This window comes from Chlamydotis macqueenii, chromosome 24, assembly GCF_036417535.1.
Source record: "Chlamydotis macqueenii isolate bChlMac1 chromosome 24, bChlMac1.mat, whole genome shotgun sequence".
NCBI classification, from domain to species: domain Eukaryota; kingdom Metazoa; phylum Chordata; class Aves; order Otidiformes; family Otididae; genus Chlamydotis; species Chlamydotis macqueenii.
In genome coordinates, this window is record NC_141579.1 from 3,998,345 (window position 1) to 4,014,578 (window position 16,234).

At 57.5% G+C, this 16,234-nt stretch overlaps 1 protein-coding gene across 2 annotated transcripts in view; it reads right to left on the reverse strand.

Moving 5' to 3' along the window:
• Positions 1–2,355, reverse strand: part of SORL1 (sortilin related receptor 1) — a 51,882-nt gene extending 49,527 nt beyond the window's left edge. The window contains exon 1 of one of the 2 annotated variants that reach the window (XM_086766066.1): positions 2,155–2,355. In XM_086766066.1, the coding sequence (XP_086622192.1) occupies positions 2,155–2,355 (201 nt within the window). The remainder of the gene's footprint in view (positions 1–2,154) is intronic. The other variant, XM_086766067.1, reaches the window with a different exon arrangement.
• Positions 2,356–16,234: the final 13,879 nt, after the last annotated feature.

Genomic DNA, 16,234 nt, shown 5'->3' on the forward strand with positions numbered 1-16,234 from the left:
CCAGACACCTGGGGGAGGGGGGACACGGGGATCGTTAGGTACTTGTGACAAGGGGCTAGACCCCCAAGCACCGTTACACAGCTTTCTGGCTTCCTAGGCAATAGTAATTCTGTGCGGTCGGATCTGTAACGGCGGCTAGGACACACAGGCTCCCTCTCGTCCGGCTTACTAAAGCAGAGCCTGATTTTAAAGCACTGTAGCGCGCGAGAACTCGGAACTGTTGTTTAGTGCCAATAAACTCTTCCTGGTGACATGCAGTACCTGGGCTCTAAAATTTGTGTGTCCTACCCCAAAGCAGCAGAAGGGCTGGGTTTTGCATGCCAGCCCAAAACCGTGTCCCACGCCACCAGCGAGCACAACTCCATTCTCCAGGAAAAACCCCCCTGAAAGCCTAGGGCAACTAGGAAAGACCAAACAGTGGCAAGCTGTTGAACTCCCTCCCACTGGTCCGATTACTCGTGTGCCCGGGTTACCACACCTTTCTAGATCTGCCGCTGCATGTCCAGGTGACAGAGGCTGCTCCTGCCAAAGCAGCTTTCTCCCCGACCCGGGCAGGCAGGTTCGATGAAAGCCACGGGGAGACAGAAGAGAAAGTGCTACACGTGTCTTTCTGGAGATGAGAGACGAGTGTCATGTTGTTTTTTTTTTTTTTCTAAAGTGAGGTAGCTGTCTTATGCTAAAAACAGCCAAATGGTGAGGAGGCAGAGGAGCGAAGCAGATTTTCAAGGGGAGTAGGAACAGCTTTTCCCATCCTCTCAGTGGGAGAACAGGAGTGGGGTGTGAGGAGCAGCACCAGCCCCCCGCGTGCCCCTCCAGCGGCTCTAGAGCCAGCCCTGCCTCGTGGCCGGATCGTTCTCATCCCATAAGTAGCAAAAAAGGGGAAATAATAGGGCACCCAGAAGGGAAAGAGCTAGCCAAGGAGGCAAAGGCAGATGCTGCTGAAGTCTGGAAGCCTCTCCTCGGGTGTGTCTCGTCCCTCTGCGTGCTCACCCTCTCTCATCCCTCTCGTTCCTCACCCCCCCACACAGCCTTTTGGGCACGTGACGGGCCGCAGGCAGTGTAAGCGAGGTGGGACAAGTGGGGCAACCCAGTGTCATCTGGCGTGTGGATAGGTAACCAGCAAAGCAAGACTCTTGAAGGCTGGAGCTTTCCATAGCAGGCGGCCTGAGCGCAATTCCTCATCACCACTAAAGTGACAGTTGTCCGGAAAAGGGGGGTTGAGGGGGAACCCTTATGGTTCCAGCAGCACAACCTGCCAGTGGATTGAGCCCAAGCAGGGATACTGTCAGAAACAGCCGTTTCTATCTTTTCCTGCGATGAGCAGCTCCTCTCCCCCTCTTTTTGGAGGACCAGTGGAGGATGGGTCAGAAACGCAGAGCAAAGCCCTTCTTACGGAGAAGGGCACAGTGCCCCACAAATAGCGGTGCCTTCTGCCAGAGCTCACCTCCCTCTGCCTGGCTCCCGAGCCCAGAAATGTTCACCGCGGGCATCGCTGCGGCAACAGCGACTGCCCGCTCGCAGCCGGAGGGATTCGCTCTCCCATCGGGCGAAACGGCGAAGGGCGCGACCCCGTCCCGTCCGGCCAGCTTATGCCCGCGGCCGCCCGGCAGCCCTCGCCGCTCACCTTGCGGGGAAGGAACCCGCGGGTACCAAACGCGGAGCTGGCGGTGCCGGCAGCCGGAGATGGATGAGGGAGAGGTGGGAACCGCCGCGGGGAGGGAGCAGCGCCCCACGTCTAAGCCTCGGGGCGAGTTGGGGGTAGCGAACGAGCTGTTAGACGGAGTCGCGCCGCGCCCCGGGGGATGCCGGCCATCCCCACGCGGGACCCGCTCCAACCCTTGCAGGCGCGGAAGGGTACTTTCCGACCAGGAGCGTGCAACGCTCCCCCACCTCACGGCCCCCAACCCACGCAGCAGACCTGCGTGGCGGGGTGCTGCACCGCGTCGCGCTATCCCCGAGGCCAGCCCACTCGCGGGTCCGGCACCGGTGGGGCTGCGGACCCCGTCCATGCCCCTATTTCCCCCTCGCCCCCCCCCCCAAACAAGCGCTCACCGCAGTTCCCCCGGGGGGGGGGGGGGGAGGAGGGTGATGCCACGCGCTGCCCCGCGGTATTTGGGGGTGAGGGGGGGTGCGGTGCCCCCCGGTCCGGCTCACCTGTCCATACACCTGGATGGGCTCGGTGGGGCGCAGCGCGGCGCGGCGGCTCCGCGGGGGCTCGGGGGCGGGCGGCGGGGCGCGCAGCAGCAGCACCGCGAAATGGCCGCCCGGCAGCAGCAGCAGCAGCAGCAGGAGGGGCAGGAGGGGCAGGGGGAGCGGGGCGGCCCGGCGCCCCCCGCCGCTGCTCGGCGTCGCCATGTTCGTGCCGCCGGGGCCGGGCGGAGCGGAGCGGAGGGAAGGGGAGGCGGAAAGGAGCGGAGCGGAGCGGGGCGGCCGCCGCGCCGCCGCCCGGAGAGAATGTGCAATGGGCAGCGGCACCGCATCCCGCCCCCGCCGCCCGCTCCCCTCGGGGCTGCGCGGGCCCCCCCCCGCCCCAAAACCCCGGCTGCGCGGCCGCCAGCCTGCGGGTGCTCTCCTCTCTCTGGAGGGTGCCTGCGGTCCTAACGGAACGGAATCAAAGTTAGCTTAACGGAGGCGAAATGCAGTCAAACGGGATGACAGTCAATGAAATAAAGTCAATTAATATCAAATAAAAGCCTTGCGGCTTCTTCCGTCTAGGGGATGCATTAGGTTTTCCCACCACCCCCCCAAAAAAAGCCTAGCAGCACTTTTCTTCCCTTGCGCACCGCTGACAGTTGTGTGCCCCCCAGCCCAGGCCCAAAGCACCCCGGTGTCAGTGGGATGCAGCATGATAACCCATGCAAGTGTCCAGGCTGAGGGTTAATAGTGGCCCATCCCGGCTTGTCACTGATGACACTCGTGGCTGGGGTGATAAAAACAAGAGGCCCCGTGGGGAGCCCTGGAACACCAGGCGGGTCGAGCAGGGCGATCGCGGTCTGGGTGCAGTGTGGACAGTGCTGGAAATCACATTTGCAAACAAAGCCCGACTCCCTCTATTGCTGCAGCCAGCAACCCGCAGCTTGTACCGGTGATCTACTGCTCCTCTGCTCTTACTCTTTTGTCTGCCAGTTTTGGGATGTTTGAAAATAGATGGCAAACCTGCACAGCCAGATTGCCGACATGTCCTAAGGCAAAGCATATCGCGAACGCGCAGAGTAACCTTCCTCCCTTGCACGGGGACCCTGTTTGTGACAGGGATGCCCTGGACCTGCGTCAGTGCTGCTGAGCGCAGCCCCGCTCCATGCAGCACCCAGGCTGGGAGCACGAGGCCTTTCTGCATCAGGACCTGCCAGGAGGGAAAAGGGGCACGTGCTCCCTACGAGCGTGACCCTTCCCTGTGTGCGCAATGAGGAGGGATTTGCTGTTGGGGCAGGCTCGGCAGTTCTCACGTTGCTCTCCTGGTGTTCCGAGCACGTTGATCAAATGTTTCGAGCCAGGTGAGCAGGGATAGACAGGAGAGGTGGTGGTCCTGGAGCTGTAGCCGTTTGGGATGCTGTAATCCCCCTGAGGATCACCACGAGGAGGGTGACCTTCAGCATGGGTTTTGAACCCTTTCCAACCTGGTGGAAGCTGTCTGACTTTCATGCCTGTTCTCAGAGGTCCCACTCACAGCACGTGCGCCTGGCCCCGTTTCTTCCTCCAAGGCAGTTTCTAATTGGTGTCTCAGGTAGTTCTGGCGGTTACTGATGTGGAGCGATCCCCAGGAAGTCCCCGTTGGCTTTAAACATCTACCAGCCTCGTACAGTGATGTGTTTTTGAGCGTTGGTTTGAGGCTTTTTGCTCTCTCTTACATTGCATGGGAAAGAAGAGCAGCCAGTAAAAACGGTGGTTTCCTGTAACCGAAGATTTATGAGGTCCGTGCAGTCTATGTGTATTGGGGAGATCATCCTGTGGGTCCACAGTAGTGCTTCCTGTCTAGTTTGTCAAGCACTGGCACGGTGCTGGGGGGCTGTTTTGGGCAAGCCGTTTTTCCGGCGATCAGTCAGAGCTGCCATGGGTCGGGCTCCTTGCCAGGGCACAAGAAGAAGAGGCTAGCGAGGGACCCGCCAGCGGGGCATAGGTTCGGGTCCTTGTTGCTGTAGGAGGTGGGTTGGGTGAGATGAGGAGCTGCATCTTCCTCTAGGTGGGAAGATGAAGGTGTGGATGGATGTCAGGAGGAGAGAGGAAAAGGCACAAATGATTTCATGCATTATGGTGACAGACTTCCCCCTGGTACACTTCTGGTAGCCCTCAGAGCTTTCCACCCTAGTTTCTGCCATCCTCCTACCTGGGCAGGGCTGGGAAGGTGAGTGCTGTCCCACGCCGGTGGGAGTGACAAGCTGGAGGCCCCCAGGGTCCCTCCAGGCCCTCCCACCACCTCTCCCACCCTCGGTGCCCAGCAGACAGGTTCAAGCTGTGCCTACAGAGCAGCTGTTTCCACCCAGGGTCAAGGTAGCTACCCGTGTGCTCACCCATAAAACGCTCAGCACAAGTCACGTGCCTGCACAGCCCTCGTAACTCATCAGCACAGCCGAGATGATGTACAGTTAGGCAGGGACAGTGCAGGACCGCTGCCAGGGGCCACAACCCTGATTTATCGGGGCTGGCCAAAGCGCTGGACTCCCAGATGCGGGGACTTCCCCGGGATTGCCACAAGCTGCGAGGTGCACCTCTTGCATGTCCCTTCCGGAGAGTGACTTGCCCCAGCCCTGCCCGGGGCTCGCATGGCCGTACCGAAGGAAATCTGTGTAATGTAATACCCCTGCCGAGGGGTACGGGAAGGGGATGTGACCGTGGGAGACAATGGGAGAGGTGAGCTGTGCCTATTGCTTGGCTCCAGCTTGTCTCTGGATGCCAAAGGTGATTTTTCTGGGCATAGTCATGCTGCTAAGACTTTACCTGGTTTTTAGCCTCTTTAGTCTCAGAGGTGCTGAGAGCAGGCTAATGGGTTGTGTCTTTGCTGCCTCGTGCGCCATTCCAGCACCTCTAACGGTGGCGGGAAATCTTCCAAGAAAATGGATGTGACCCAGCAGCGAAGGAACGGGCGTTTATAAATCCTATGGACAGCCCCGAGGCAGTCTCATTCCCCCTTATTTCACCTGTGTTAATGGTAGAAACGTTGTCCAGAGCTTTCCCTGAGGTGCTTTCACCTGGAAACCTCATTAGTGTATTTCAGTTATTGAGTCAATACAATTAGAGGCCCTCCTAATGAAGCTGTTAGTGGTCTTGACTCAGTGTAATGTCTCTCCAGAGGACCGGAGGTCACCGTGCTGAGGGCAGAATCAATAAGGGAGTTCTGTTGTGAGGGAATCCCTGTAGCTGGTCGCTCTCTGGAGCGGACATGGCGAGCAGGTGGGAGGGCCCCAAAAAGGCTGCGACGGCATTTCCAAAAAGCATCACCCTGTCTGAGTGTTCGTCCTGTTGCCCGATAATCGACCCGCCCTGCCCCAACAAATCCCTTTGAAAATAAGGAATAGAGGGAGAGCAGAATAAGAAATAGTAAGAAATGAGGAACCGGCTTTGTAACTGTTTCTAAACAGAAGAAATTGATGTGCGGGGGAGTTTGTCATCCTGCTCCCAGCCTTGGATTTGTGCTCTTGTAGGGCGCTCAGAGCGACGCGACTATCTGCTCGTGCGTGGAGCTGAGAAGGGTCCTTGTTCCACCATGGGACTCCCTCCTGCCTGGTCACTGGGAGGCGTGTGAGGGAGAGCGCAGCGGCGAAGACCTCTTGGGTGAACCTAGTTGTGGTAAATGCTAACAGATGAATAGCTCTTTCTGTGCGGAGGGAAATTCATGTTGCCTTTGCCAACGTATTTTTTGTTTCTTGAAAAAAGAACCCCTCTACTGGTGTAAAAGGGAGGGGGAACAGAGCAGTTTATTTTAAGGTACATCTGGATTTCATCAGCAGCAAATGCAATGAGCTACAAGAGTGAGGCGAGGAGCGCCCAGCCCCCCGTTCTCCTTGCCCTCTCCCCCTCACCTTTCCCCGGCGCATCCCTAGAGGTTCCAGAAGGCTTTAGGGACCACGGGGGCCGGAACAGCCATTCCCCCCCAGAGCCTCACGCAGAGAGTGGATGGAGTCGTTTAAAGTCGCATTGCATGTTGCTGGAGTGGAGTCAGGGAGTAAAACAGCCCACCCTGCCATCAGGGTCTGATCTCAGGTCCAGCGCTGCCCTGAGCTCAGCGCACAGGGATGCCAGGGGCGAGAGCCCACCGCTGCCGTGGGAAGAAGGGCCGCACATGCGGCACGCTGCTGGAGTGAACAAATCTAGGTGAGTGTCGAGCGGGCAGGTCTCTGTGCAGGTCCGGCAATTCCCTTTTGGTCAGACTCATTTGGGAAGCGAGACAGCACATCTCTCCTGGGAAAGCGGACCCTTGTTGCAGGCTCGTAGGATGTAGGGAACTTTCAAAAATAAAATCGTCTGGTCTCGGTAGGACATGACTTTAAACAAAACGTCCCAGGGGTTGGGACCTCTGAGCCCTCCTGCCCTCCTCGAGGCCCCCATGCATTGTGTTATCAGAATTGGGCGTCTGCTGAGAGAGCAGAAGCCCGAAGAGCGATCCCATCCCGCATGGCCGAGTTGTGTCTGCGTGCCACAGTGCCCATCCTTTGAGACGTTCTGCCAGGCACCGCCCTGAGCAGTCACTCAGGCAGTGATCTGTGGGTCCTCCAGCTTTGACATGAACAATTGGCAGCCTTTTTTGCCAGAGGAGCCAAATCTCTCAGTGGGGCATAAACTGAGCCCTGCGGGTCACTAATCCTTTTTTCCCCCCTCTTTCTGCTCTCAAGCCAAGAACACTTGGCTGGAAATCCCGAGCAGTAATCAATTCCTACAGCGCTCAGATCGTGCCGGTTGCTCTAGCAAAGCCACTCCTTATTGCCGCAGGCATGAGTAGTCCCCCAAGACAGCCAAGGAGGGAAAGGAGATGGGACAAACAGGCAGCAAATTTGGGCAGGGACGGCAACGTCAGCTAACCGGGGCGGTGGACAGGATGGGACAAAACCCATGTCTGTTGTTACGCGGCGCTGCTGGCCAGCAGCAGCCTGCAGAGTAATGACGCTTTGGGCTTTACCAGATTCACTCGGGCTTGGGTTTCCCCTGCCTCTTTCCATGTCTAAGAAGAGCCAAAGCCTGGCAAGGGAAGCTGTGCCCCATGCTGCTGCTGTAAAGGTTCTTCAGTGACACCCTTGCCTTTGGGCTGGGGCTCGTCAGCTGGACTTGGGGAGGGGTGAGTGGGAAGATCTGTGTCTTAGGTTTAATAACCAGATTAGTGGAAAAGAGTAATCTGGATTATGGCATGGCTGGCAGTGATGCATGTACCAGCCCGATGGCTCAGCCCCCCAGGACCCTAAGGGGGTGGCCGCACCCTGCTACATGGTCTCAGCAGTGTCACCCGCAGCCCCTCATTGCTTTGTCCTGTCTGTAGGCACTCACAGCCTGGCGAAGGAAAGACAAGCTGGGATGAAAGCCGGCGTAATCTAGGGCAAAATATGGCAGGGCTCGCAGTGCGAGCCCGGTATGGTCACATTGCACCCCATATTGCGCTCCAGAAGCCGCAATACGTCCCTCCCTGTCCATGTCCGGCACCTGCCCGGCAAGCGGTGTGGGTTGAGAGCAGGGCCGGGGGGATTTGGGAGCAGCATCACCTCGACAGCAAGAGAGGGAGATCTCGGGCTCCTCGTGTGGCTCTTGCTCCCCGTCTCCGCGACTGTGTAGGTTGTTGCCGGGCTCCCGACGTGAACCACCCCTGATTATCTGCTCAAGGGCCAAGCAAGCGGGTTCAGGTCGAAATGTGAGGTGCAAAGTCCCCTTGCACAGCCAGAAGGCTCCGATGCAGATCTCAGGGATGTGCAGCAGGAGAGTGGGGGTCTTAATGATTCTCAGCGTAGCCTGAGGGAAAAGCTGTACGCTTCAGGTGGAGGGATGGAAATGTGTTGTCCGTAACAGGGGAGCCATTTTCCAGGCAGATTGGTCTCTTTGTAGTTTGCAAAGTAGAACAGTCTCCCAAAGCAGCAGTTGCGGCTATCTTTAGAGAAAGGCAGTGCTGTGTGGGAAGGACAGCCCCGAGGCCGATCCGGCTCTGAAGGGCAGCACGTCTGCCAAATGGAGCAGAAGGCACCTCTGAACGGTACACACCATACTCATTTGGGTACACAAGCAGTAGGCTCCAGTCTTGTCTCAGCCCGCTGTTCACGCAGTAGGTGTCGGCAAGGATGCTGTACCTGGAGAAGGACAGGCCACCTGTCAAATTCATGCCGTATTTTGTCAGCAAGGCAAAATAGCTCCTCGCAGGGCTGGAGGCTTCCAAGGCGTGGGGCGTATGCAGTTCCACATCTCAGTGCCTCTTCCCTGCGCCCAAAATCAGCAAGGCTCTGTCCGTGCGGAAGCAGACAGGGAGGTGTCCAGGCAGCCCAAGGACCGACAGGCTTCGTGAGAGCCTGGTCCGTGCCACACGAATGCATCATCCCTGTGGGGGACAGCCGTGCCGGAGATGCTAGGGGTCAGATGTCACACTGCATGTAGGTGAAGGGAGGCAAGGCAGAGGCTGTCATCCAAGCAGCGTGTCTGCGTGGGTGTGGAATGGATCCAAGGGTAACAGGTTTGATCTGTGCTTGGAAATGAAGGGAGAAAGCCAGGGACCACAAAGCGTCGGTAGGTCTGCCACCCATTTCTTGAGTTCTCCTGGTCAGTGATGAGGGAACCTCCTCTTTTCTTGCAGTGCCACGGCCGCCGCACATGTTGGTGTTCGGGGGTGTTCTTTGCGGTACTGTGGCTTTGAGTGGGGAAGGTAAAGGTCTCCCTGGGCATGTGTTCCCATTGTAAGGGAATAGAGTCACAAGCGGCTCGCCTGCGGCTGCACCCGCAGCGCAGCACTGATGGCGGGGTCACAACCACTGCCGCTTGTTCCGCAGATGGCACGAGCTGCTCGCAGGGTTGAAGGACAGTGACGGTGCCCAGTCCCACACTTGTGGCAGATGGGATCCACTGCCAGCCATCCTTGGCAACCGTACCTCACCGATGAGCGCGTGTTTTGCAAGAGGTGCAGAGATTTCCTAGGGGGAGCTCCTAAAAAACAAATGGAGGGGCATCTCGCGGGGGATGTTCCCTGTGAGCCTGTCCCCTGTGGGACCAGGTGTGTGTAATGCAGCAGCCACATCCCTCTCCTGAGTCTGCGGCCCCTTTTATGTGGCAATAAATCTACTGGAGCATTTACAGAATCTATATAGTATCTGCGTATCGTGTGAGCATGGATGATTTTAAGTATCATCAGTTTCCTGCGTGTTGGCTGAAGTACGTGTCCCTTCGGGTTCCGGTCACACTGTCCTTTCTAAAACATGTCCTTTCTAAAATGCATCTTCCTCCACTGGGAGTGGGCAGAATCCCATTCATTCTATATATAAAGAATATATACATATATATTTATGAGTGTGTGCCTGGGTATTTCTATATATAAATATATCAAAGATATTTTAATAGAAATACATATTATAAATACACCTAAATATATGTATCTATATTAAAATGTGTGTATATATGCACAGATAGATAAAGCTTACAGATATATATATATATATATATACACACACATGTGTGTCAAAGTGTGGGTATGCAAATGTTTTCTTTAATGAAGAAAAGCCATGAAGTGTACGGGGTGCATGCAGGGAGATGCTCCTCTCTGGACAGGTCAGCCGAGGCAGAGGGTGCGAGTGTTAGGGCTCTGCAGAGCCTCACCGAGCATTGTCGGACCACAGGCAGCATGGGCCAGTTGTCAGCATCCCCTTGCAAACGGGGCTGGCCAGGGCCCATGGCCACCAGATGAGGATGGCCATGCCTTTTTCTGGTACCTCAGGATGGAGTCCTGAGTAGATGCATCTGTTTCCAGGGGTTAGGCAATGGGTGCAGTGTGAGGATGCGAGGCTGGTTGCACCCTTCACTTCAGAGAAGATGCCGGCGCAGGTATTTAGTGGTGCAGGCAGATTTGCAGAGTCGTCCAGCAAACCGAAATGCTGGCCTGCCAAACGAGGAGGAAGAGAGTCAGCATTCCTGTGCCATCAGCAGGCCTAGGAAGGCCAAGAAGACGTTGCCCTGCTCACAGGTTTGGTGTCAGAGCCTTCATCACAGCAGTCGTTGGTGACACACGTTGTCTGCAGGGAGCGGCTTTCACTGGAGGTATCCAAAGGCTAAGCTTGCACACTGCATGTCTCTGTGCCTGGAGTCTCTCAGAGATGGAGGGACTGTAGCGTGCTGCACGGGGTCGGGCTGGCGGGGCTGCCGGGAGGTGAGGGGCGATACCGGTAGCAGCAAGGCTCCAAGCAAGGGGGCAGGGACCGAGTGCCAGCTTCGATGTTGGGCATTGCCAAGGCATCACTGTTGCAGAGTGGCGAAGGGCACAGCTCTTGGTCACAGGTGGCTGATGGCATTGGTGGAACACACCTGCGGCGATGGGGGACAGGGATGCTCTTTTGCCACACAGTCCCGCTGCGCGGCACGGCTGGGAGGAGGTCAGAGCTGGCTTTGCTGCTGTTATCTCTGTGTAGAAGTGTGATGCTGATTGTAAGTGTGGCTTCGTGGCAGTTTGGGTCTTTGCAGGAGCATCCCCTTGCCGGGCCAGTGCTCACCATGAATATGGGAAGAGGATGTCTGGCGAAGGGCCTGGGGGTCCTAGCCGGAGACCCCTGCTGACATGAGCTACGGGGTCCAACGTGAGCCTGGGGAGCCTTGGTTTTTTGCAGCGTGCTCTTGTGACTGCCAGAAGCCAGTGCAAAGTTCTGCGGGCTTTTCTCTGGGGTTTAAGGACTTCTCCAAGAAGTGAACATCGTAATCCCCATAGACTGCAGCAACTCGGAACCTGTGGCTTTATGTATAGAAGAGGCTGCGTGAAAAGGGGCGTTTGCTAAAGCAGCCACTTGCCAGGATCGCCGGGGCAGTCGCAAATCTGCCCCACAACGAGAGCGGTTATTATGAATCCTGTCGATAGATTTTCTGCTCGGGCCAGGGAGTCATTATGGCATCAGGGCCCTGCAGTGCTGCCGTCCAACAGGTCTAACGGTCCTGGCCACCTTTGCGCAAGGAGCCGCCTATGCAGAGAGTGCTCTTGCAGAAGTAATTATGCAGCCTGACTGCAATTTATTTCCCGGGGCGCTTCCCGTCTTTCTCGCTTGACAAACACTCGAAGGCATTAAGGCATGCTCGGCACTAACAGGCTAGAAAATCTCCGTCTCCAGAAGGTGCCCGGGATAAGTTAATGAAGGTTGGCAGCACGCCGCCTCATGCATCCAAACCAGAACTGATCCCAGAGGGCTGCCAGGCTTGGGGCTTGGCAAGGTGACACCAGCCCAGGTGCTGTGGCCGACATCTCTGCCATAGTTTTTGGGAAAGGAGAGAGAGGTGGCTTTGCCCTCGAGCTCAGGCAGACGTGGTGTTGCAAAAGTGGCCCAGCGGGACAGGCCAGTGTGGGAAGGGGTAGAGGGTGGCTGAGGGGGCCGGAGGACTCACCTGATGGCATGTGATGGTGCAGAGGTTGTCTTCAGCTGTGCTGAAATGGGTGAGAGACGTGGGTCGTTTGGGAAATTTCCCGATCCTTCAGCTCTTCAGCAGTGCCTCATGGTCGCTACAGGGGACCAGGTGAAGCACCAGCCAGGATGAGTATTCGGCAGAGAATCACTCATGCTGGCCATCAGTCCAAGGCACCCCAGCTGCAGATGGTGGCAGTAGCTTACAGGTTCAGAGGTCTCAGTCCACCACCACCTTTTCTGTGTCCAACCTGGAAACCACATGCAGCAGGAGAGGCCTCCTGAGACAGACGTTGGTGTGTCTGGCACCCGAGCCATGTCACTGGCTCATTGAACGCTGGGGTCTAACCGGGTCATGGCCATAAGCGGGTGAATGGGGTTTTATCAGTTGCTGGGACACCAGGGTTTAGAAGTGAATGAGAGGAAACATGGGATAGGGGAGAGTAAATCTGGGGCAAGAGGACATGACAGGGTTCAAAGTGGCGGGAGTGCGCTCAAGGCCTCCTCAGAGATGCCAGGGTTGGCAACGCCTGGTCGCAAGGCTGCATGGCCAGCTGCCTCCAGGAGAGAAGGGATGGGGGGACAAGGGCTGACTCTTAGCCTGCATGACAGGGAGTGGGTGAGAGTGGGTGAGCTGGGTGGGCAGCAACAAGAAGACCACAGCAGGGCTGTACTATGAGGCTCGGTAGCTTTCTGTGTGTGTCATGGAATTGTCCTCAGTGTGCTTCCATGCCTCATGTAGTTTCCAACAGCTCTGGGTTGCCCCACACTTGTCCTCCTGTAAAGCTGGTGCGGTGAAGCCATTCCTGCCTCTGGGCCCCACGCTTCTGGGGCAACGAGGAGGAAGGTCGTCTGTGCAAGGTCCTGCTCCTGCCACTGCCGTGCCGTGAGCAACACCTCCATCTTGTGGTAACAGCAGCATCAGGGTTCCAAATGCAGAATTCTCTCTGCAGTACATTGCCCCAAGGCCGCAGGGAGGACGCATCCCATGCCGATGGCCTCGGCATGGCACGTGTGTGACTGACCTCCCTGTCCTGGAGTCTTGCAGTGCTGCAGATGAATCCATCTGTCTGGCAGGGATGTGAGGTGCCCTGGTTGTCCTCGAGTAGGAGAAGGTCTGTAGGAGGTCACAGGGTCTCCTTGTGTTGAGGGTGATGCCATTGCATTTGTAGGACTTTTCCACAAAGTGCAAGACACGGAGGGTAACCGCTCGCCTCGTGGGTCTCGGGATGGGGCGCCTGCCTGCTCTCCGAGGTTTCGGTGAGTTGAGGTGAAGCATTGCCGATGGAAGGCTTGTCCTGAGCGGAGCAGAGGTAGCCCTCGCTCACTGTGGCTGGGGAAAGCAGTGTGCCTGTGGCAGGACAGCGGAACGTGCCGCTGAGGCTTGGGTCAGGCTTTTAACCTGGTCCTTTTTGCCCTTTTGTGAAACGGCTGGCCCTGCCTTTGCACGTGCATGTGAATTCAGCGCTCTCTCCTGTGTGTATTGCTGGCTGTAGGGCAGTAGTCCTCATGAAGGCTAAAACCTCACTTCTACGCACGGCTTTTGGGACTTCATCTAGATGTCCTGGACCTCCTTTGCCTTGCCTCATTGTGTTGTGCAGGTGCCCCTGACATCGACTGCAGGTGAACCCCTGCATGGCCAGCACTTCGCGGTGCCGAGAGGCTTCTCGCCTGGAGGAGCGTGTGTGACCCCCCCCCCCCCCCCCCCAGAGGCTGGCAGAGGGCTTGTGTGGACTGGAAGCCAATGGTTCATGTCCTCTGTCCCATTGTGCATCGCCTCTGTCCTCTTGATTTTTTGGGTGTGGAGTTGATGTGGTCTAGCTGTCAGAGGGTTCTGCCTTTGCCACAGACAAGGGCTTACAGTAAGCGCTGGAATGCGAGGCATCCCTGGAGCACTCTCAGAACGCAGCAGTCATCCCTTACCATGGGCAGTTGCAGGGAAGCCTGTGACTGCCCTCAGTCGTAAAGGTACCAGGTGAAGAAATGCCCTTCCTGCAGAGGAGCCCTCCCAGCTAAGGGTCAGGCCTGGACTCGCAAGCCAGGCGGGAGACAGGCTGTGCAATGAGAAGTGCTCTGGGGAGGTGACAAAGGACGAAGAGGAGCGCAGAAATCAAGGTGCCCGAGGCATGCTTCTGTCTGTGCGCAGCGGTGGCACGGAGCCGTGGCTTGCCCATGCGTGTGGCTGCGTGAGCGTTGGTGCCAGCCGGCTGCCGGATGAGGAAAGTGCTGCTTGCACAGCACACAGGGGCCAGAGAGCAACCAGCAGTTAAAATGAGGGGCTTTGTCATAGCCATCGAGGCGACTCTGACGGATCTTCCGTCTGTGGCATGTGGGCAGTCCCCAGGGATTTCCCATGGATGGTTTTGTGAGGGCCCCCCGGCAAAGGCAGGTCACCCACAGGAGGGATGCTGGTGAGAGATGATGGGGGCCGGTGGCCTCCCAGGGTGTCTCACCTCTCAGCCTGCAGAGCCGGGCAGGGTGACGACTCAACCGGGCTCAGCCTGCCTGCTGGCTCTGACGTGGCCAAGTCTGGCTCTCGGGTGCCTCTTACTCCTCAAGTGTCTTCCCAGGGGGCTGCATGTCCCAAGCCAGACTTGTGCCTGAACCCACTGGGTGTTACTCCCAATGGTTTTGTGCAGGTGGGGTTTGGGTGTTGGCCAGGCCACTGCTGTGCAGTAGGCACAAGTGAAGGCAGAGAGATGGGGCCATGAGAAGGCCTGGGGCTCCTCCCAAGGGTCTAACGGTGGGAGGGAATTAGACCCCCTGGGTAGCGTGGTGGTTCAGCAAGGTCAGCAATATTGTCCCTGTGTTTGATCGGGGCCTTGCCTTGACCCTTGTCAGCTCCCTGGGCTCCAAGTTAATCAGCAATCAGAGGTCAGAGTTCCTGTGCGTGTGGAGAATGAGTTGTCGCAGGGAGGCGAAAGCAGAGCATGGCCCAGGCGGGGGACCAGCCAGTTGGTACGGGAGACCCTGCTGGCATCTCCATGCAGGATGGGCATCTCTCACACTGGTCCGGTGCCACACAGCATAGCAGCATCGCCTCGAGCCGTCCCCTGCCAGGGGTCTGGCTGAGATGGGGTGGGGAGCAGAGGGTCCGTCGCCATGGCAAGGGACGTCAGGAAGGGCCACAGTCCCCAGTATGGGTGGCATGGCTCTGGCAACTGGTGAGGTCACTGCCTTCCTGAGTGCTGGTTGCCCTGAGATGGGAAGCGCCGTACAGGGGGACCGTTGAAGGAAAGTGCCGTTGCCAGCTGATGCTGTGGGGGAAGGGACCAATCCACACAATCTGGGGAGGGGAGAAAAGGATGGGAATTGGGTAGGACATGTAGTACTGAGATAGCAGCTCTGTCAGTGTCCTGAGCAGTAAAATCCTGCGCTTTAAGGGCTCTGGTGTCACTGGAAACCCAGAGAGGGCTCATCACATGTGAGATCCTGGCTGTACTGTACCCGGGAAACACACTCTTGCTGTCCGCTGACACTGTGCCGTGCATGCATGGTCCCTGGTGAAGTGCCAGCCCGTCCTGGCAGCCTTGCATGGGGCTGGATATTTTTGCAGGGGAGAAGGAGAAAAGAGAGTGGCGAGGCACAAAGTTGCCGCCGCAGATGAACCGGAATGGTGAGGCAAGTCCCTGGGGTGCCATCCGCAATGTCGGTGCCAGGCACAGCCGGGGTCATGTCCTTTTTCTGCGTGTTATCTTCAGTGTGCTGTGTGGTTTTCAGTGACACAGCAAGAGGCTGGGGACCCCTGTGTCCCTCGGGTGCCTCTCACCTGGCCGGTTCGGGGACCTTGTCCCCTCCGAGCCACGTAGGGTGGGAAGTGACAGGGGTGTCAGCGGGGTCCCCAAGGCTCTCGGCATTGGTACCTCACGGGTGGAGGGGTCGAGCCCTTACGGCTGACCTGTGGGAGGGGCTGGCAGCTGGTGGTATTTTTCCCATTCCCCTTCGCTGCGTTGGCAAGAGGGGAGGGGGTGATGTGCATATTTGCCTCCAGAATCGTGTGGGGTAAGCTTGTTGTGGGTGTGGTAGGGGAGAAACAGGGTGCCACAGCAGGCTTTGTATGGCGTCAGGAGCGCGGGCACAGGGACCATGCGGCAGCCAGGTTGGCAAGTGAGATTTATTGAATGCGAGAGGGACCCCAGGCAGGGCAACTGGCTTCCAGCAGGAAGCATGCTGGACGTAAAGGGGGACCGTCAGCCACAAACCCTTGAGTGAGGAGAAGCCCTGGCCCCTCGCCTCTGGGCGCCCGTTCCTCCTACCCCCCCGCCGCCAAAGTTCTCTGTTAGCTTGAGGGACCTACGGGACTCAAAGCATATCCTTGTCCTACGGGTACGTCACTTTTGGGATGCATCCTGTCAGCACCCCACAGGACATCCCTGGGCGAGACACAGGAGAGCACATCGAGCGCCGAAGAGTCCCGCTACATCTCGAGGCCAAGCCCTCGCCACGTCAAGGAGCCATCAGGAGGACCCGTGCAGTTGCGGCTTTTTTCACAAAATACAGCTTGGTAAAAAAATGTAGTATCGCCAGCCTCCCGACTCGGCGTGACGCGACCCGATTCATCCTGATGGACTCCACAACGGCAACAGTGAAGCGGCAACAGATGGAGACTCTGCCACATGCCATGCTACCTTTGCTGCATTATTGTTCTCTTTGTGCCATGTTATTGTTCTATTTGTGCCAAG